Source organism: Octopus sinensis, linkage group LG3 (genome assembly GCF_006345805.1).
Source record: "Octopus sinensis linkage group LG3, ASM634580v1, whole genome shotgun sequence".
Taxonomy (NCBI): Eukaryota; Metazoa; Mollusca; class Cephalopoda; order Octopoda; family Octopodidae; genus Octopus; species Octopus sinensis.
The window spans coordinates 159,938,575-159,957,434 of NC_042999.1; the positions used below are offsets into that span (position 1 = coordinate 159,938,575).

The 18,860-nt window shown below is 36.3% G+C and overlaps 1 protein-coding gene across 21 annotated transcripts in view; it reads right to left on the minus strand.

The window, feature by feature from the left end:
* LOC115209071 (rho guanine nucleotide exchange factor 7) overlaps positions 1-18,860 on the minus strand; it is a 339,379-nt gene that overhangs the window by 187,910 nt on the left and 132,609 nt on the right. For 18 of the 21 annotated variants that reach the window (XR_004998406.1, XR_004998405.1, XM_036501561.1 and 15 more), the window contains exons 10-15: positions 14,715-14,795; positions 12,068-12,217; positions 10,082-10,157; positions 8,965-9,089; positions 7,959-7,973; positions 3,940-3,963 (exon numbers count right to left, since the gene is read on the minus strand). Coding sequence is in view for 19 of the 21 variants with exons in the window: in XM_036501561.1 (XP_036357454.1) it covers positions 3,940-3,963; positions 7,959-7,973; positions 8,965-9,089; positions 10,082-10,157; positions 12,068-12,217; positions 14,715-14,795 (471 nt within the window). In the remaining 2 variants the exon portion in view is untranslated. The remainder of the gene's footprint in view (positions 1-3,939; positions 3,964-7,958; positions 7,974-8,964; positions 9,090-10,081; positions 10,158-12,067; positions 12,218-14,714; positions 14,796-18,860) is intronic. The other 3 variants (XM_036501550.1, XM_029777151.2, XM_029777152.2) reach the window with 3 other exon arrangements.

Consider the following 18,860-nt stretch of genomic DNA (forward strand, 5'->3'; position numbering starts at 1 on the left):
GGCGGAATTTGAACTCGGAACGTAACGACAGACGAAATACGGCTACGAATTTCGCCCGGCGTGCTAACGTTTCTACCAGCTCGCCGCCCTATATATGTTATATATTTTACTTCTTATGATAAATGCTTTATATGGAATGAATATCACTTAATTACTTATCTTCATAAAGAAAGAATGTTTCTTAAACATTTTTCACCTATATATTCAAACAACCATTAGCCACATCAGTTATAGTTCATACACAACTAGACTCAACACTATTTTAGCATGCTTTTATCTTTCATAATCATATTATGTATATCTAGTCTTCTGCAACAGTCTAACATTCTTCTCATGTAATCTTTTTTCGCACTGAGGAGAACAGTAATATGTAATTAATTTAATTATTATTAAATTAACTTTTACGTTATTCACATGTTAATATTACCATTCGAAACGATCATCTACATGGATTAAATTTTTTTTAAAACTTATAACACCTCCTCTTCACCATCTTTAATAGTTTGTTGAATGTCTATAGGATACATCATCATCATCATTTAATGTCCGTTTTTCATGCTGGCATGGGTTGGACAGTTCGACTGGGGGTCTGGAAAGCCAGGAGTCTGCACCAGGCTCCAGTCTGATCTGGCAGTGTTTCTACAGCTAGATGCCCTTCTTAACGCAAACCACCCTGAGAGTGTAGTGGGTGCTTTTTACATGCCACCAGCAGAGGGTCCAGAGGAGGCTGGCACTGACCACGGTTGGATGGTGCTTTTACATGCCACCAGCACGGGAGCCAGAGGGGGCTGGCATCAACCACATTTGGTGCTTTTACATGCCACCGGCACGGGAGCCAGAGGGAGCTGGCGTCAACCACATTGGGATGGTGCTTTTATGTAACACTGGCACAGGAGCCAGTCAAGGCAGCACAGGCATCAGCCACATTTGGATGGTACTTTTTACGTGTCACCGGCACAGGAGCCAATGGGCACAAGGGGGCTGGCATCGACCACATTTGGATGGTGCTTTTTATGTGCCACCAGCACAGGGAACCAGACAGGCAGCGCTGGCATCAGCCACAACTCAATTTTCCATTTGATTGTGGTGTGATTTGATTTTGATGTTCTATAAATGCTCATAACACTTTATACTTGTAACATTTTTATATTCGAAAAATACTTACAACAGTAAGCTACCAATGTAATATGAAGAATCTTTATTAGAAATTGACCTTTGGAACCCACCAAAGTAAACGATGATATAGAACTCATTTTCTCACCTATATAAGTTATTAATAGGGGATTATCAATCTGGACAAAATATTTCTTAAGGTCTCTGCTGATCAAAATGCACCAAGATAACAAAAGGTTTTGTGATTGGTATTAAACACTTGATGAGCTGCACTCCAGAGATGACAGCATTTTTATTGGTGGTTCACTATTTTCAAATTATCAATAGATCGATTGGGTAAAGTGAATCATAAATGCACACAAAATGCATATCAGAAATAGCTGTAAGTCCCAAATAAATAAATGTATAATGCCCATTATTTATACCTTTTATTGTATGTGTGTGTGTCTGAATATATGTACCTCTGAGTGTGTATATGTGTGTGTGCATGTATGTGTGTGTGTGTGTGTGTGTATATACACACACACACACACACACACATATTATGAATATAACATTTGTGTATGTGTGTGTTTGTGTACACATACAACTTATAGACAAGTATGATCATCACTGGGACGCAAAATTCTTATGCAAAATTTCAGGTCCAATAAGGCTTGCACAATACCTCACAGACATTCTCCACCCTATTGACATGAGCCAGAGACAAGCCCAAACAAGATATCTAATGCTAGTATGGATTGCAGGTTCAGGAATATGGGAGCGCCATGATCTCAAGTGCAAACAAAAGATTCCCAAAATGTCCAATGCTATTCCCTACATATCCAGTTTTATATCAAAGTGACCCACAGCCATGCTTTAATGAAAGCTGGGGTGCCTCACTCTGAGCGGTCATCCAGCATACTGGAACCCCCGAGAGCCCATGCTATCATTAAATAAGTCATTGAACCAACGCTGGGTTCATCCATTCTTTTGACAAGTCTTTTTAGTCCTGTTGAGTTTCTAGCAACCCTCCTCACCAGCCTAGCCTGTTGGGGGTGCCAATTTACTCACCAATGATCTGACCGTGCAACAGGTTGTACTGGATTTCATGTTACCAGTAGCTCTCATGTGAATGCTACTCATGAGAGTATGTATGTATATATCTGAGGCCAGTTTCCAAAGATTAGTACACAATATGTAGAATATTGTCACTTCATAATCTGTAAGGCTCAAGTGAGGCCCACAAGTTAGTACTGATCCCACAACTGGGACACTGCTATATGCACTGACATCCCAGACTGCATCCAGGGAAGAGTGTTGAGCTGACTAGCATTCAAACACTGATGGACATATTAACAAAATTCATCATCATTTATCATCACTTCATATCCACTTCCAATAAATGGATGGTTTGAGTAATTTGAAAGGATCCAACAAACTGCAGAACTGCAACATGCTCCAATGTCTCAGTTTTGACATGATTTCTATGGCTGGATGCCCTTCCTAACACAAACCAGTTTACAGACTATTCTGAGTTCATGCACCGTGGTTAAGCGAACCATCCGATCGTGGCCGTTGCCAGCGCTGCCCCGACTGGCCTCCGTGCCGGTGGCATGTAAAAGCAGCATTCGTTCGTGTCCATTGCCAGCCTCGCCTGGCCCCCGTGCCGGTGGCACGTAGCACCATCCGTTCGTGGCTGTCGCCAGCCTCGCCTGGCCCCCCCGTGCCGGTGGCACGTAGCACCATCCGTTCGTGGCTGTTGCCAGCCTCGCCCCCCCCCCCCGTGCCGGTGGCTCGTAAAAAGCACCATCCAACAGTGGCCGTTTGCCAGCTCCGTCAGGCACCTGTGCGGGTGGCACGTAAAAAGCACCCACTACACTCACGGAGTGGTTGGCGTTAGGAAGGGCATCCAGCCGTAGAAACACTGCCAGATCAGACTGGGCCTGATGCAGCCTTCTGGCTTCACAGACCCCAGTTGAACCGTCCAACCCATGCTAGCATGGAAAGCGGACGCTAAATGATGATGATGATGATGATGATATATATATATTGTGTAGAACTATCTAAGGTTCTATGCAATGTGATTGAACCATGAATCAAATGGTTGCAAAGTAAGCTTCTAATAACTTGTAACATGAGTGACTGTGAAATGTAACAATAATAAGTACTCATTGACTTTTAATAACTAGAATAATAATTATGGCCAATTAATATTTCTATAATATTCTAATATTAATATTTCTATCATATTCTGATATTAATATTTCTATCATATTCTGATATTAATATTTCTATTATATTCTAATATTAATATTTCTATTATATTCTAATATTAATATTTCTATTATATTCTAAAAAAGAAAATTTGACAAGTATGAGACATTTTGAAGTAAGACGAAAGAATGTATCCAACATACCAATAAATCTGAATGGATTGCTGAGACATGAGTTATCATCTAATTACAACACACATGGAAAATCACAAACATTTGTAGGATTAGTAGAATATGGTAAAGTCCTGACTGATCATAGCTAGTTAGACAAAAGAGGTTTATATATTAAATATATATTTCATGGTTAGTGAGATATCTTAAAACAGTCAAATACACTTGACTGACTCAGCCATATATAGCTAAAATCAAAATTATCTTTACCAAACTCAACTGAAGAGAGAAATATGACTAATTGCAGGTAAGAGGAGCACATACAGTCGTGTTTCCAAAAGTGCTGTAGATTCTGATCTCAACTAATAGGATATTTCTACAAAGGTATGGTTATCATGATAGATGTGGGTGTGCAAATATAGAGGGCATTAAACACCTAATCGAAAAAACTGATTAGTACCTTATCACTATCTGGAGCCAAAGCCTGAAATAAGAAATAAATGGTTTAGTCCAATACAAGAATGTGCTTAAGAATGTACAACAGGGGGAACAGCTTGACTGCAAAACTGAAAATATTTTGTTAGCTCACTACAGTAAAATTGAACTCCCATGAGATTAGGCTAAATGTATTATTGTTGTTGTTGAGTTCACCAATATCATCAAGATTCAAGAGTAGACTATAAAAAATACAAATATATATTTTTTAAAAAATAGAAAAAAAAAAGCTTTTATGACAAGCCATCTTAATTACCCTACCACCATAACAAATCACTTTGACCTATTACAGTTATGATACAGTTAGCACAACAGATGACTCTACATAAGTTTCACCTTAACCCTTTAGTGTTCACATTATTCTGCCAAAACTAATGCTTATTTATTCATATTGTTTTGAATTAATCATTCATTATCTTGTAGCTATGAGATTTTGATGAGGTAGCTGTTAATTTTTAAAATGATATTGTAGGGTTGGTTTAAGAGACCAGATATGGCCAGTTTGAACATAAAACAAGCAGAATACTTTTGGCCGGATATGGCCGGTTTAAATGATAATGGGTTAAATGTTGACAAGTCACATTATGAGTAAAAATCCCAGTTAGATATAATTTAACTTTATTAAGGAAAGAATTTATGACAAAACAACTATAGTCAGTATGATGCATAAAAAAGACTTCAAGAACCCAAGCAGTTCTTTGTGCTTTCTTTTTCCCCTTTATTTTTCTATTAACATTATATGTAGATGTAGCCTGTTTTAAATTTACCATACTTCCTTGCTCATAAGATGCTACAAGTGATGAAATACACCCTACAACTAGGAAGGTATATTTTGGAAGAAGGGTTTTTCATTTTTCAATGATTTATGACCATATTATCAAAGATTTATTTTGTAAAAATATTTAATTTAGAATAAAATAATTGTGTATTAACAAAATTTAATACATCGCAACTAGCTATGAACACTACAGACTTTTCACAAAGCTTGACTACATTAGATGGTGGATGGAAGCACTCCGTCGGTTACGACGACGAGGGTTCCGGTTGATCCGAATCAACGGAACAGCCTGCTTGTGAAATTAACGTGTAAGTGACTGAGCACTCCACAGACACGCATACCCTTAACGTAGTTCTCGGGGATATTCAGCGTGACACAGAGAGTGACAAGGCCGGCCCTTTGAAATACAGGTACAACAGAAACAGGAAGTAAGAGTGAGAGAAAGTTGTGGTGAAAGAGTACAGCAGGGATCACCACCATCCCCTGCCGGAGCCTCGTGGAGCTTTAGGTGGTTTCGCTCAATAAACACTCACAATGCTCGGTCTGGGGATCGAAACCGCGAGTCCGCTGCCCTAACCACTGGGCCATTGCACCTCCACCTTGACTACATTACAGCTACTTACACAGACATTTCAAAGATATTACCAAGTCTCAACTATATACTGTAGAGATCGGTCTGCACTCACTACCCTGTGAGACAGAAACAGCCAATAAAAAAGAAATTATTTACATTATTTACATTTGACGGATATTTGTCCTCATGTTTGTTGTTAACACAACGTTTCGGCTGATATACCCTCCAGCCTTCATCAGGTGTCTTGGGGAAATTTCTAATCTGGGTTCTCATTCCTAAGGTATTTTTCGATGTTATTCTTATTATTATTCAGGTCACTGCTTGGAATCGAACTCGGAATCTTGGGGTCAGTAGCCCATGCTCTTAACCACTACGCCAACAAACAAGATGAGGACAAATATCTGTCAAATGTAAATAATGTACATAATCCCTCATCTCTTAATTTCTCATCTCTCTAAGACTAATCTTTAATTCAGCATAAGCTTTTCTGAGAGTGCCACAGATAGTTGAAGACTCCACAATCAGTTTAATGTCTATTAAAATCTATCTGATAATATCTTAATATTAACACAGTAAACAATTGCAGCAATAATCTGCACTATTATTACAAGCATTAACTGTTTCTGAGCCATCACTATCTTCACAGTGAAATTCATCTTCAGAACCAATCATTGCATTAAAGCAATGCTGCGAGCTGGCAGAGTCGTTAGCACGCCAGGCAAAATGCTTAGCAGTATTTTGTCAGTCTTTACGTTCTGAGTTCAAATTCCATTGAGGTCGACCTTGTCTTTCCTCCTTTCAGGATCGATAAATTAAGTACCAGTTATGCACTGGGGTCGATGTAATCAACTTAATCCCTTTGTCTGTCTTTGTTTGTCCCCTCTATGTTTAGCCCCTTGTGGGCAATAAAGAAATAAGAACCAATCATTGCATTAATGATTCCACATTTTTTAAATGCATTTGCTACTATTTCTACTCTTACAACAGCTGTCAATCTGTGGAATAGTATATTGCTCCAGTAATTCTGTAGGGGTTACTAAATTCACAGCTATCATTTACTTGTTCCCCTCTTACATAAATATTACGGTGACTTGTTAAATGAATTGCGAAATGGTTATAACAGAAATGCTTGCCTTGGACATTATCATCTTTGATGAGATTGTAGACCACACACCACATTCATGGACTATCTATATTTTTACGACAGCCCCCACTTCCCTCCCACTTATGTAAATTTTGTTTCTTTATGAAGTCCACATTCTTCATCCTTGTTTTCATTAATGCTTCTCCTTTCACCAAATTATATTTTTGTTCCAGTTGTTCATAGTTACTCAATTGCCATATTGTTTGGCATAGTCAACAACTTATTGTTTATAACTAATTATTATGTGTATCTGTCTTCTCTTAGTTGCAATTATGTTGTAAAATCAAAGATTGCCAGAGAAATAACTAAGCTGACAGATAACAGATAGTACTTAGCTTAATGGCACTTCTGCCGACCTACAAATGGCATGAGAGGTACAGTTGATTCACCACAAAACGAACAAAATAAATGATTTTCTGTTAGCAGAACCAGTAGACCCTTGTAAATTTCAAACTAGTTACCATCAATAAATCATCAAAAACTAATAAGTATGGTAATATACAGGGATATACCTATTACATGTCAGTTGTATTTGTAGGCTTTTATTACGAGATTACAATTCTACTAAGGACTGGACCCAGATATTGAAGTATTACCTGACCCTTCTGTGATAAAACCTAGGGTGATTTCTACTTTTTTTTCTGAAGGGTAGGGGTGGGGGTAGGGTGGGAGTAGGGAGTAGGGGTGGGGTGGGGTGGGTAAGGTAGGGGTGAGGATGGAATCTCTTTTTTTCCTGTGTACAAAAATGTCTTATGAATCAGGAAATATGGTATTCAGAAACTTGACTATTATTGAATAAGTACCTAGATTCATTTAATTAATATGTCATAATGTGAATTTAATACCATCACATTAGAACTTCATTATTGTCGATTAGCATGCCATAATAGTTTGACAAAAATATAATCAGCATTAACGAAAGATCTGCACCAATTATAAGTAACAGTGAAGTATATTCTGGACAGATTATGACATAATCACTGAAATATAAAAGACATCATAAGAAAACTAAAATCACAAGAATCAGTGGAAAAATATGAAATAAAGAAATACAATAAAGAAATAAATAAAATCACCTAAATGAATTTAAATTACAACTACTACAAACATCTGAAACACTTATAGCAAGCAGCAGACTGTCTCAGAAACAGACACAGCTTGGCATGCATAAAATTTATGACAATCAGGATAGCATTATTATCTCACAACATAGCACATGAACAGGGGTGCTTCTAACATTTGGTTGAGGTTTTATTACAAGCAACTGAAAATTTATGTAAGAGCTCTCAAGATCACTTCAATCACATCAACACTCTCTCATTCTCCTTCATCCAGTTTTTACTCTACAGCAGCAATTAGTCATAATGATATCTTTTATGGTGGATCAATCAGGATGCAGGCGGTCCAAAGCACCTAGTTTTTTAACTTCAAGTAAAAGGGAAACTTCACTAAGGTACCAACAAGCTAACAAAGAATTCTCCAACATACCTTTAATTCCAGCAACTAGAAGAAGATTGAAAACAAAACTCTTAGTGTTTTCAACAAGTGTTAGAATAGTGCAAGTGCACAGTATTATGTTACAGACCTGGAACTAAACCACCATTTTCACTGTTAAACTTGAAAGGAAAGACAAATCAATAAAACTGATACTAAGTCACTCTGCAGATAAATACAATCAAACTGTAGACTTATATTAGCTCTATTTTATGGAGCCAGTATTCTAGAGAGATATTGCTAGGAGATGACAAAAATATCAGGTGCAATGAAAGTGAAAGATTGCTTTATATTTACAGAACTGGAACTAGATAAAGTTCTACTAATGCTTGAAAAAAAATTTGGCACTAAAGTAGTAACAGTATCATTTCAATTAGCAGCAGCTGGAATGGTTAGTAGAAAATTCCAAATGGTGACAATGATAGCTTGTAAGTATACTGGTTTGAAGAAATATAAACAGTAAGAGTAGTTTTATTGCTAGAGTTAGAATGCCTTAGATTTGGGAGGGGAAGAACAAGATGTCTTGAAATTTTGGCCTTTCCCCAAAACACCAACAAAATGGATTATAATGGCTTCAATAAAAAGTATAACATCAGTTCTGTTAGGGAACAACAACAATAATAAAGAAGCCACTGAAGGACTATTCATATTCAGTAACAACAACAACAACAACAGCAGCAGCAGCAGAATAGTTGTCATTTTGATTCACCTCTCATTCTTATACTTGTTATACAAACGGGGGTGGGGGGTGAGTGTTAGTATTACCACCACCAACACTACCAGCAGTTTTCTGGACAAATGCAATATCCAAAACAATTCAATTGGAAACATATCCCAAACAGAAGAATCTCAAGATAACGAATTGAGATATAATTTGAATACTGGCTCCAGGGACCATTTCATATGGCAAACCACAAGATCACAACAAAACTCTAAAACAATATAGCTTGAAAAGAAATATACTTGAAAAAGCAACCTTAATTTTCTTTTTAATTATTACCTGTAAGCTTTGCGGTTTCAATCTGTTTGTTTGTGAATTTTTGATTTGTTGACACAACATTTCTACCCAATGGTTCAGTTCATTTCTTGTGGTACATAACACAGTCAGTTTATCGATGAGATTACCTGAAACAAAGACAACAGAAATCACTGAAAGAAACAAAGCAAATGTACTGCCATTTTTTCAATATTTCATCTTCAAATTAAATGCAACGAGATGTCTTTAGACTAAATGAAAGCACTAGTCACTGTAAGGCACTGAACCTACCACTTCACACAATTTTTTTCTAATCCTAGACTAATAAGACTGACACCCTTTCAGTTTTTCTTGAATATTTAGAATTCCAAAGAGCCAGCTTAAATGAAGGTGTACTGAATACAGCCAGTCCCAAGGAGCAGAGGCCATTATAGTAGCATTAGAAAAGGTATCAAAAGGAGACAGTGCAACTGTGGGCTAGATGTTGGAGTGCAACTTTGAGCAACATGATGCTGATTATGTAAACAGAGTTCTTTTCCATCTATTCTTGTTGGAACCTTTGATACAGAGTATCGAAATTTTAATCTCTTTCACACTTATAAAATGTCAAGCAAACTCAAAAATTTGTCAGTTGAGTAAAGTGTCATCCAAGCTGATGTTTATTGGTAATTAACTTGATTTGTAACAACTGTGCATATTTATCAGCTTTGTTTTTGTTGGTAATTCTTATCATCAACTTTTCCCATGATAGTGATTTGAGAAGACATACAGAAGTATGCTAAAGATCAGACAAAATCTGTTGTGGGCAAGAAATTATTATAAACAACACAAACACTTTGTAATTTAATAGCTTTCATTGTGATACCTGTTAAACAGAAATTATTTTTATTTAATGAAAATTTAATAAAATCTATTCATAAGTAAGTAAAATTATGCTAAACACAACTAAATTGTAAACCGTTTTCTCCTGGCTATATCGGCAATTCTTAAAACTTTTAGGTGCAAATTTTACATGAGTAGAAGCTTTTTTTTAACAAATATTCTAAAAATCACCTGTGTAAATTACACAGGTGTGCAAATTACATGGGTTTTTACGGTAATCTGTAGGTTAAAAAAGAAGCAAAGAAAATGCATTACTTACCAGTGATTTCATAGCTATTAGGCATATTTTCGACTTCAGATTTATTTACAGACAACCCACTCAACTTCAGCTGCCCCTGTAATTAAGAAAAAAACAAATCAAAGCATTTGTAATCAATCATTCAGCAAAATAACACCAAAATGACATTCATTATCCAGTATTCAATAAATCATCATTTATCTATTTTTATCTAACATGTTGAATACAATGATTAAAACAGAAAAACTCAAAGCAATAACCTCCAATAATTAAATAATGATTACTAATTTCTAATTTAAAACCATACAAAACACTGCTGACTTTAAAAATCATGGGATCAAAATTGATATGAAGTTGAATAAATAGCCATTCATTAATCTTCAATAACTTTAACATCTTTATCACATTTCTGTGAAAAATGCAACCAACACTTTTCATATCATCAGTGAAAAAAAATTATTTTTGATCGAAGAGTTCCATTTGATATTTCAAAATTATCTTTCATGTGTATAAGAAAACAGGAGAAAATTTAATAATTTACATCTTTTTGTCAAAAAATGAGGCTTTTGTTGTTATTCTTGTTTAGGCCTAAGCTAGTTTTATTTGAGTAGGCCTACAATTAAAGACCTTTTTCACTGAAGTTTTGTCTTTTTTTCCTCTTTTTTGCTTTAGCAATAAGTGTCTCCACAACTAAAACTGGGTGCTGAAAAAGTTCCTGACTTTGGGTAAAAGAAAATACAGGAGGATCAGGTATGATTTTATTCAATATATTCCCCGTCTCAGATTCACACACTTATTGCAGCAGTCCATCAGTTTTTCTGAGGCTTTTCGCGATACCCTTAAAGCCAGGAACTTTTCAACACCCTCTCATACAACAAGTCCCCTTTTTCAATATAATAGTGTATGATCCGAGGGAAAATTCTTGCTATTTCTAGCTTGTCAAGCAAGCATATAAAGGTTCCTTTGTTTGGTCATTTTATTCAATTATAAATCAAAACATTTAGCTGATAAGAAAAAAACTGTTTTCATTTCACATCAGATATTTCTACAAACCTCTTGACATTATTACTATAAGTAAACAGTTTCTCTTAATTATTTAGCATTTCATTAACCCTTTAGCATTCAGATTTCTTTGTCAAATGTATTGCTTATTTATTCACATTCTTTTGAATTCATCCTGCATTATCTCATAGCTTAGAAATTCTAATGACATGAATGCTTATTTTTATAATAACATTGTTTGATAAGTGTGAGAGTCTGGATCTGGCTGGTTTGAACAGAAAACAAGTACAATATTTGGGGCGGATATTGTCAGTTTGAATGCTAAAGGATTAAATTAGCTATCATCAGCATTTGTATGAAAATGAAGGTTTTAACCTTCAAGCTGAAATAATTTTACCAATCTACAGTGCTACAATATTTTGTATTTTTAATCCTTTATGAGGAAGAGTAGCACCTGTGGCTCTTTTCAAGGACTCTGTGACTTGTTGAAAGGAGGAAGTTATCCTTGAACAAGAGAAGGGTTAAATGCTTGCTAGAAAATGGACTAAAAACATCTAAGGACCAAGTGGCAATGTTAAACCAAACAAACAGCTTTAGTCCACCACCCAAGAATAGGGAAGGTCTTTCCATCAGGTTTCCACAGAGTTTCTGTTAAACAAACTGTGCTCACTCAACTTTGGTCAACTTGAGTTTGATAAGGACATTTAGATGTAAAAATCCAATTAATCAAAGGTGAAACATTGCAGGTGGAAACACAGCTAAATGCATAAGTAGAGCTAGCACAGAACATATTGGTACAGTGGATGCTAGTAATGCATCATGGGTAGGGATGATATCTAGCAAACACATCCATCAGATGCCAGTAGAAAGAAAAAATTTTAAAAGTAGTAGTGGTAATAATGGTGGTGGTAGTGATAGTAGTGGCAGTGATGATACCAAGTTGCTTAGAAAAACAGTATTTTAAAGCAATTCAATTAAAACATGTTGGCAATACGTTTTACAAACCTCATAATGGTAGCCACTCAACCTTGGGCCTAAAGACAACATTACAAGTACATTCTGGAATAAAACAAATACGCGATCCAATTTTTCACCAGTGAGTGTAATTAGTTTAACTTGTGACAAATAGACAACTTCACCAAGTTGCGTAATTTCCTGCAAAGAGAGAAAGTAAACAAATCTATATAAATATGCCGAAACAAAGTACAAACAGAATGATGGAGTTATTCTGAAATAAAATGGAATAAACTAAAATAACTACAACTACTACTACTACTACTACTACTACTACTACGGTAGTTCCCCATTTATTGTTCTATGCACAAAGGGATGGACATCATTGAAATGAAGCCAACATGGCTGTATTACACTTTAGTTTGAATAATCACTATTATCCTAACATTTCAAATACTTATATTTCGTGTCTTTATTGAATTTGCTTTTACACTTCCTTTTCAATATGTTTATATTTTTATTGATTTTATTTTTATTCATCACAATAAGCTATAATTGTCAATGAGTTTATCCAGGAAAGTAGAATTTATGAATTAAGAAAGAAACTTATGCTAAATGGTATAATTATGTTCAGGACAAACAATCAAATGCAAATTACAAACTGAATGAATATTGTTAAATGAAAGTAAATTCATGGTTCTTAAAATAATCATGAAGCTCCCACAATTTACAAGAATGACAGAGTTATTCATTTCAACAAGCCCATACTGAATTTGATTATGATTTAACAGATAAGCTTCCATCTATTTATTTTTTTCTTTCTTTCTCTCTTTAACCATCTAATTGGAGAGAGCATTCTGACATTAATGGGAAGAAGAGAAGTTAACCACAGACTTGTAACTTGGTCTGCATGTTCACAACAAAGTGGATTCTGCTAAAGGTATCCATATACTAATAAAACACAAACTAAGATTGAATAATTCAAGTGACGAGATCAGTGCACAAACTGTAAATAATTCAATATCGTTAGTCTTATATTCATTTCTAGGTATAGTACTCTATGATAGACTCAAAATAAGTAGATAGTTTACACAGGAGAGATTTCTCACGATTTCTCTAGGAAGGAAAGAAACAAAATTTGAGAAAGGTTTGGTTGTCATCATCATCATGGTTTAACGTCCGTTTTCCATGCTGGTCTGGGTTGGACGGTTCGACCAGGATCTGGGAAGCCAGAAGGCTGCACCAGGCCCCAGACTGATCTGGCAGTATTTCTACAGCTGGATGCCCTTCCTAACACCAACCACTACATGAGTGTAGTGGGTGCTTTTTACGTGCCACCGGCACAGGTGCCAGGCGAAGCTGGCAACGGCCATGATCGGACTGCCAGCTTCGCCTGGCACCTGTGTCGGTGGCACGTGAAGTGGAGTGTTGCATATAAGTCTTTTCAGCCTGAATGAAAAGGTGATTTTAGTATGGAATTAAATGGAAAGTTACTGCCATTTTACAGCACTTACCATATTTAAGTAAAGAAAAAATTATTTTTAAAGATCCCCTTCACTTCACAAAGCTTGTGAGCAATTGTAGCTGCTGGAGCAACATGAAGTTAAGCGTTTTGCTCAAGAACACAAGTCACCCAGTTCAGAAATTGAAACTACAGTTTTATGACCACTAACGCCCTAACCACCAAGCCACACACCTCCATTATCATTATAATGACTCACAGAAAACTTTCAACACCAGAGATAAGAAATGAAAGTAGAATGTACCAGGACATAATAATGCATAGCATTTTGTAAAGCCACTTTATCAATTTTACTGCAGTCAGTGCACCACACCAAAATTATTTCCTTTGTGTTGTGTACCAAAAACATATCAGCTTAACCTATAGCATCTTATTCCAAGTTTATGTACATCACAGAATCTCAAGAAAAAAGTATAAGTAAAGTGAAATAATCCCACTAAGTATTGAAATCAGGTTACAATCACGGCTTGCTCAGAACTTGCCAGAACCATCTTGCACTCAAACTAATTATTTTACTTTGTAAATAAATGTATCTTAAGATAATAGAAATGAAGACTAAGAAATGCCTTTCTTCCATTGAATTATTATATTATATCAGCTAAAGATATGACAATCTTAATTAAGATCAAAATTAACTTATTTGATGCTTATTCCTATATATTTTAACTAAAACCATATTTGACATATTCAAAACCTAGTATAACACAGTTTTGTCCAAAAGTTGAAACTATAGCAATGGTTGAATAAAAATTTGTAGGCGTAGGAGTGGCTGTGTGGTAAGTAGCTTGCTTACCAACCACATGGTTCCGGGATCAGTCCCACTGCATGGCACCTTGGGCAAGTGTCTTCTACTATAGCCCCAGGCCGACCAATGCCTTGTGAGTGGATTTGGTAGACGGAAACTGAAAGAAGCCTGTCGTATATATGTATATATGTGTGTCTGTGTTTGTCCCCGCCACATCGCTTGACAACTGATGCTGGTGTGTTTACGTCCCCGTAACTTATCGGTTCGGCAACAGACACCAATAGAATAAGTACTGGGCTTACAAAGAATAAGTCCTGGGGTCAATTTGCTCGACTAAAGGCGGTGCTCCAGTATGGCCACAGTCAAATGACTGAAACAAGTAAAAGAGTAAAAGAGAAATTTATGAAATAAAATTCATGAAATCAACATACTTCTCCTTCCCAACCCTTAATGCTGCTGTGGATAATTTCATACTCCATCTCTTTCCGCTTTCTAACTTCAGTACAGGAATTCTATAATATAAATAGAAATGAAAGTGTTATTTTTAAAATACAAGTGGAAAACAATGGTACAGTATCATGGAAAAAAGTTTAGGAAAAAATTTTAATCATTAGGCACAGGAGTGGCTGTGTGGTAAGTAGCTTGCTAACCAACCACATGGTTCCGGGTTCAGTCCCACTGCGTGGCATCTTGGGCAAGTGTCTTCTGCTATAGCCCCGGGCCGACCAATGCCTTGTGAGTGGATTTGGTAGACGGAAACTGAAAGAAGCCCGTCGTATATATGTATATATATGTATGTGTGTGTGCTTGTGTGTCTGTGTTTGTCCCCCTAGCATTGCTTGACAACCGATGCTGGTGTGTTTATGTCCCCGTCAATTAGCGGTTCGGCAAAAGAGACCGATAGAATAAGTACTGGGCTTACAAAGAATAAGTCCTGGGGTCGATTTGCTCAACTAAAGGCGGTGCTCCAGCATGGCCGCAGTCAAATGACTGAAGCAAGTAAAAGAGTATTATGGATGTTGCTGGAAACTACTAAAGCATAAGATGTAGAATGCTACCATTAAACAGCTTGGACTTTCAAGATTTCCTTATAATTGAAAGCATACTTGAATAAGATTTTGGTGAATGAAGTTTGCCACCGTGTTTTAATTCCTTGCTGAAACAGTTTTCAAAATTTTGAGAGAATACATACAACTGATCTCATGTTCTTATAATCGGTCAATAGAAGAACTAAGAAGATAGGAAGAGTTATCACACACTTGAAAAGATATACACTTTGCAGAACGTGGCTGAGATATATACAAGAACTAAACTATAGGCTCTATGAAGCATTTGCTGCAAACCCTGGTGTGACTGCCTGCAACATGGAGGAAAAGAGGTTCAATAAATACAAGAGCCTGACTGGCTGCTGGCAGTTTATGCCAGTCGCTGTTGAGATGTCAGATGTTCAAGGACTCCATACTACCCATTCCTTCGGCAAAATAGGGGTAACAGTGGCCCATCAGAGAAATGAGCCCTGCAAAGGAGTAGTGACTGCTGCAGTGGGCGTCGCTGGCTATTTTCTGCAACAATGCCATTGCAGTCATCACTATGGACCACAGCTGAGCACCCTACTTGTTCTGGAATATGTGGCCCATCACCCCCTCCCCTCCATCTTCTGCCACTTTACCCCCTACCACATTTCTTCTTCACCCCCCCCTTCTTTCTTTTCTTTTTTAATCTCTCTTCTTTCCTGTTTCTTTGCATAACAGCACGGATATTTGTCAGTGAACAGGTCGCGGTCTTAAAGAGACGAAAATATTTTGACAAATTAAACTTAAATGTTGAAGTGAATCGAACGGCTTTTGTGTGTTTCTAAAATGGCTTACAAACACCTTCCACGCTGCAATTGATTAAATAAACAATTTACACTATATACTTGTCATTGCAAATTGCATTCATAGAAAAAGAAATTTAAATCAGATATGAGGAAAAAATTGATGTTTAAATGATAAAGATGATGATAGTGGTAGTGATGATCAACAAGTATTACTTTGATAGGTTTTGGCCAGTATCGGCCCAGGCCATGTTTAGCTTAACAGCACCACCTATTTTTAAACAAATTTGCATGTGGCACTTATTTCACATCATTTCCAATGTTAATATCTTTCTAATGGTAGGCATACATAATCCTAGATATGTCAACCATTCATCCATCTTTTATTTTCAACCCAAACTGTTGTAGGGTAAAATTCCCAAAATAAATTTACATAGATTATCACAGAATTATTTATACTAGCAGAAAGACTGCCCTCTGAGCAGTTTTCTGCTAGTCACTTGATAATATTTTCACATTTGATTCCCATTTCTAATAATCTCTATGATATTTTACACCTAATTATTTCTTTGCATAATAGAGCTCACTTGCTTAGTAAATATTGCTTTCATTATTTTATCATAGTCATAATCTCTCTTTTTTGAACAAACATCAAGGTAGTCTAACTACAGAGGGTGGAAGCAATTTGTCAAGTCTCACCTTCCCCTCAAAGCAATATAGAGATTTCAGTTCAGTAGCCCATCTATTAGCTTTGCACTGTGTGTGTGTGCGTGAGACAAAGAGGGGGAGAGAGAACATTGCAAACAATGACTGAAATAAACATGAAATGAAAACATTGTATAAATAAGAGGGCATAACTACAGATGTATATGCACCCAACTTTGTTGCCTAATATCCAGGAAAATAGATAGTTTTTAAGGAAAATTTTTTACAAATACTGTTTAGATGTTGTGGCTTCAGAGTATATAGGGATTTAAGGGAAAAAAATTTCCTGATGGGGTGGAGAGAGGAGTTTCGGAAAATCCACATGATCTTTTTTCTCTCATAACATTCAGGAAAATGGGTATCTTTTAAAGAAAGTTTATACAAATACCTTTCAAACAGCATAGATTAACAATTATAAAGAACTTTTTGTGTATTAAATGTTTTCCGGGGGGTTCCGGATCAGGAAGACCAAATAAGTTAGAACTACTGTTTTGACAGGAATTTTCCCCATTTTTTTAAAACCAGTCTTCAAAACGATGAAGTGGGGTAGAGGGCATCTTTGTATTAGAAAAAGTTTTGAAAATTTTTTACAACCCCCACTCCCTCATCATCCTACTCTGGACCTATTTCGGCAAATTTTTGTTGCACTTCAAAACCATGGGAGGAGTCTTTTCAGTGCAAAGAAAAAAAATTGCTAATATTTTCAGAGGGAAAAGTGAATGATTTAAGGGAGATTTGGCTATGTTTCTTTCTCACTCTCACATGTATTGATGTTTTTCAATATTTTTCTCCCCATAAATACATCTATATGCTAGAGAGAAGAAAATTTGAAAAATTATGAATTTTTTGCAACCCCACTCCCTGCCCCCCGACTATTTCTGTTTATAAATTAAAATATTGGAGAGCCTGAGGTCATTGCTGGCATTTATCCACAGTGATATAAAGAAAGAGTTACATAAATGATAATTCATTTTAATTTGTTAGAAAATGTCATTTCTTACACACATACAGTTTCGCTTGATTGAGGTGGATGTAAAAATTTAGATTGCATATTTTCTTTTTTTGTAGCTTACATTCCACCAAAGGACCATGCGTGTTTTACTTAGGCATCATCTTTCTACAAAATGTGTTTAATGTGAGAAAAATATTGAAACTACACCAAACATCAATAGGCGCAGGAGTGGCTGTGTGGTAAGTAGCTTGCTAACCAACCACATGGTTCCGGGTTCAGTCCCACTGCGTGGCATCTTGGGCAAGTGTCTTCTGCTATAGCCCCGGGCCGACCGAAGCCTTGTGAGTGGATTTGGTAGACGGAAACTGAAAGAAGCCTGTCGTATATATGTGTATATATATATATGTGTGTGTATGTGTTTGTGTGTCTGTGTTTGTCCCCCTAGCATTGCTTGACAACCGATGCTGGTGTGTTTACGTCCCCATCACTTAGCGGTTCGGCAAAAGAGACCGATAGAATAAGTACTGGGCTTACAAAGAATAAGACTCGGGGCCGATTTGCTCGACTAAAGGTGGTGCTCCAGCATGGCCGCAGTCAAATGACTGAAACAAGTAAAAGACATGTCTTGGACAAGTAACTCTAAGTCAAAGAACATCTTGTGAGTGAATTTGGAAGACAGAAACCGAACGGAAACTGTCAGATATAAGTAAATATGTATGTGTATAAGCTTGTGTGTGTGTCACCTTGTCTTAACATCACAATCATTGTAAATTAGTGTCAGTTTATGACAAAGTTGAGCTTTGGGTTTCCAATTTTCTGTGAAAACATATGCAGCCGGGAAGATATATTAACTAGCTTTGGTAAAGCAAGTCAATATATCTTGGTAACAGGAAGGGCATTTGGCTGTAAAAAAATCTGTCAACAAATACCATGTGATCTATGTCAGCAGGAAAAGTTGATGGTAAAAAAACAATATGGTGATAAAATCAAAAGCAAACAATCTTAAATACAAACATTATACTTTTCTGTATTTTCTCCTTTTTACTTGTTATATATAACAGGGAAGAAGTGCAAAGAAATGATAAACCCATGGTAGGGGGACTT